Source organism: Opisthorchis viverrini (genome assembly GCF_000715545.1).
Source record: "Opisthorchis viverrini unplaced genomic scaffold opera_v5_446, whole genome shotgun sequence".
Classification (NCBI taxonomy): domain Eukaryota; kingdom Metazoa; phylum Platyhelminthes; class Trematoda; order Opisthorchiida; family Opisthorchiidae; genus Opisthorchis; species Opisthorchis viverrini.
The window spans coordinates 186,848-188,038 of NW_008752092.1; the positions used below are offsets into that span (position 1 = coordinate 186,848).

General features: G+C 44.9%; 1 protein-coding gene across 1 annotated transcript in view; it reads left to right on the forward strand.

Moving 5' to 3' along the window:
* The window catches only part of T265_10989 (hypothetical protein), a gene marked incomplete at both ends in the record, with an annotated part of 15,179 nt that extends 14,276 nt beyond the window's left edge, over positions 1–903 (forward strand). The window contains one exon of the mRNA XM_009177521.1: positions 669–903. Within this exon, the coding sequence (XP_009175785.1) occupies positions 669–903 (235 nt within the window). The remainder of the gene's footprint in view (positions 1–668) is intronic.
* Positions 904–1,191: the final 288 nt, after the last annotated feature.

Consider the following 1,191-nt stretch of genomic DNA (forward strand, 5'->3'; position numbering starts at 1 on the left):
CTGGAAACGTATAATGCCTTGATGGACTATGTTTGACTCCAAAGGCGGAGAACCAGTTCCACTTGTTTAGTGTACTACCAAGCGCGAGATATATCGAGCGATCTATGAAAATAAATCATACAAGCAATAATTTCCAGTTATTAATCCTCCACGGACGGGCTGAACCGCCAATTGTATGCTTCTTTGTTGCTTAATTTTTTCATTCCTTACTAATGACCAAATACTCGAGGTTTCTACGTTTTTGCTCAAAATGTCTGAAACGACCAGGAGTAACATGATGGATCGGCATTCTTTGTTTGCCTGTTTATCGTTGATTACATCGGTGGCATCATTGGAGAGAGTGGAATATCCAGACCACGAAATCAATAAACTAAGCAACATGATTTGGAGGCTAGTGACTATTTCTCTCGCACATACTTTCTCTCCTGGTATAACCCAACTCATGTAATAAACACCAGATCAGCCAGCTATTTTAGAAGTCCACTCCCGCCAGTTTTTATGCAGCTGATTCCCATACCACGCCTCTACGCGCTTTTATCGGCTTTTACTAGATCCCTTGCAATGTAATTTCGTATGTTAGCAAACTCATCCCTTGGTCGCTAGCCTCCTAAGTACAAATCTATCTATTTCCTACTCCATACAATCACTTGCCATCACCCTAATTGCAGCAGGCGTCAAGTTATGCATGTTATCCCACAAATTTACCATGTTTTACAAATCTCCTCCCATCCCATCATCTCCCCAAGCTTTGAAATTCGGAAGTGCTTGCTTCGGACGACCCGCTTAGCTGATCTCTCCACCTGGCCTATGATCTACAACCCCGGGATCACCAAGCGGACCAAGAAAACCTACAATCCCATATCGTTTTCGTTCCAACTAGTTCCCTCGACCAGGCTGAAGTGAATACTGCTGCCCAATGAAGTACACACCCCAGCCGAATGATGTCAAATGCGAAGTCCATCACGGGGCTGTCCAAAAACTGAAGCATGTCAGGCCTATGAAGGCACGGCACTGCCATACTCAGTTTGATAGCACACCCGCAACTGATCCACTTCTCCTCCCAAACGAGCCCACTTGTCTATGCGATTCATTGACCTCACCCACAACCACGACATTCATTCCAACCTGTTGGACTTCTCACTCGAACACAACCACCTTTGTGTCCTCATCCAACCCAAACCCAGCACTTAA